Source organism: Chiloscyllium plagiosum, chromosome 48, assembly GCF_004010195.1.
Source record: "Chiloscyllium plagiosum isolate BGI_BamShark_2017 chromosome 48, ASM401019v2, whole genome shotgun sequence".
Classification (NCBI taxonomy): Eukaryota; Metazoa; Chordata; class Chondrichthyes; order Orectolobiformes; family Hemiscylliidae; genus Chiloscyllium; species Chiloscyllium plagiosum.
In genome coordinates, this window is record NC_057757.1 from 1,269,324 (window position 1) to 1,270,964 (window position 1,641).

At 46.7% G+C, this 1,641-nt stretch overlaps 1 protein-coding gene across 1 annotated transcript in view; it reads left to right on the plus strand.

Annotated features, from left to right (window-relative positions):
- The window catches only part of LOC122544296 (beta-1,3-galactosyltransferase 5-like), a 26,251-nt gene that overhangs the window by 4,465 nt on the left and 20,145 nt on the right, over positions 1-1,641 (plus strand). The window contains exon 2 of the mRNA XM_043683387.1: positions 258-853. Coding sequence (XP_043539322.1) covers positions 262-853 — 592 coding nt within the window. The 5' untranslated portion in view covers positions 258-261. The remainder of the gene's footprint in view (positions 1-257; positions 854-1,641) is intronic.

Sequence of the window (1,641 nt, forward strand, 5' to 3'; positions counted from 1 at the left end):
TGGTGGAGGCTGGTACAATTGCAATGTTTAAGAGGCATTTGGATGGGTATATGAATAGGAAGGGTTTGGAGGGATATGGGCCGGGTGCTGGCAGGTGGGATTAGATTGGGTTGGGATATCTGGTCGGCGTGGACGGGTTGGACCGAAGAGTCTGTTTCCGTGCTGTACATCTCTATGACTGTATATAAAGCGATATTCTCTACCTCCTATCTTGTCCTTGGGATGTAGCGACACTGACTCCCGTGCCTCCCATTTAGGAACATGGTGTACTGTGTAATTGGCCTGATGACAGTGGGCTTTGTTGCTATTCACCTCTTGGATTCTTCTTGGTTGAAAGCCAACGTTATGAATAAATTTGTCAAGAACTCCGTTCCTTCTCCAAGGAAAGTGAATGCCTCCAAAGAACTCTACCACAGACAATCGATCAACCTGACTGATGGGAACACCACTTACCACATGGACTTGAACCGCTATCGGAAGGAGTACGGCTACATGCAAGAGTACAGTTGTGACGTTAAGATTAGCCACCCTGAAATGTGCTCTGCACCGGAGAACAGCTCGTTCCTGTTAATCGCGACCAACTCTCATCCGAATTCGTTCAGTAGGAGGTTAGCGTTGAGAAGAGCCTACGCCAAGCGGCAACAAATTAAGAACTACCTGGTCGTCACGGTTTTTATGTTAGCCATGTCCCGCAATGACAAATTGATGGAGCTCATAGCTTACGAGTCCCGTTATTATGGGGACATCATTGTGTGGGATTTTGAAGAGCATCGCGCCAATTTAACCCTGAAGATAAGCTGCCTCCTGCAATGGCTGAATGAGGAGTGCACGGCGGCAGACTTTTTCGTGAAAGGTGAGTGCCTTGCGGACCGAGCAGCTGCATGAATGGATCTGTCGAAAGAGTTTCTGGTGAATTGTTGGTGACGGTGGGTTGCTGGTGATGGGTCCTGCTATTGCTTGACACAACCCAGCTGTTTAGCTAACACCTGTAAAGAATTTTTAAAAAAATTGACAATGTGGAACAAAATAAATTGGAGTAACGTAACAGGCTTGGAGACATCTGTGTAGAGACAACAGATGAATCAGACTAAATTCCAAATGTTTTACTTTCCTCAGATGCTGCCAGAGTTGCTGACTTTCTCCCTCAATTTCTATTTTTATTTAAGCTGCCTTTGTTTGTTTTAAACATAATTTTTACAGCAATTAAAGTCTGACCTCCTTTTCTACTGGCACAGTGCGGATGATTGGGGGTCAGTTGTGAGTTGGGTGGGATTGGGGGTGTTAGTTGTCAGGAGGTTGTGTGCACCTGGTCAGTAGGTGTGTTTGGGGATCAAGGTGCACTGGTCAGGTCAGGGATCGAGTTGGATGGTCAGGGCGGGCTAGTTATGTTCAAGGTGGAGTAATGGGCTCAGGTAGTAGAGTGGTAAAAACAATGACTGCAGGTCAAGGATTTGGGGGAGTAGTTTGAATTTAGGGGGATGGTTGTGGAATCAGTGGGTTGGTTAGGTGGACTAGGTGGAAGGTCTGAGTGGGTTTATTTATTATTCATTTCTGTGACTTGGGTGTCGCTGGCTGGCCAGCATTGATAGCCCATCCCTATTTGCCCCTTGTGAAGGTGGTGGTGAGCTGCCATCTTGAATC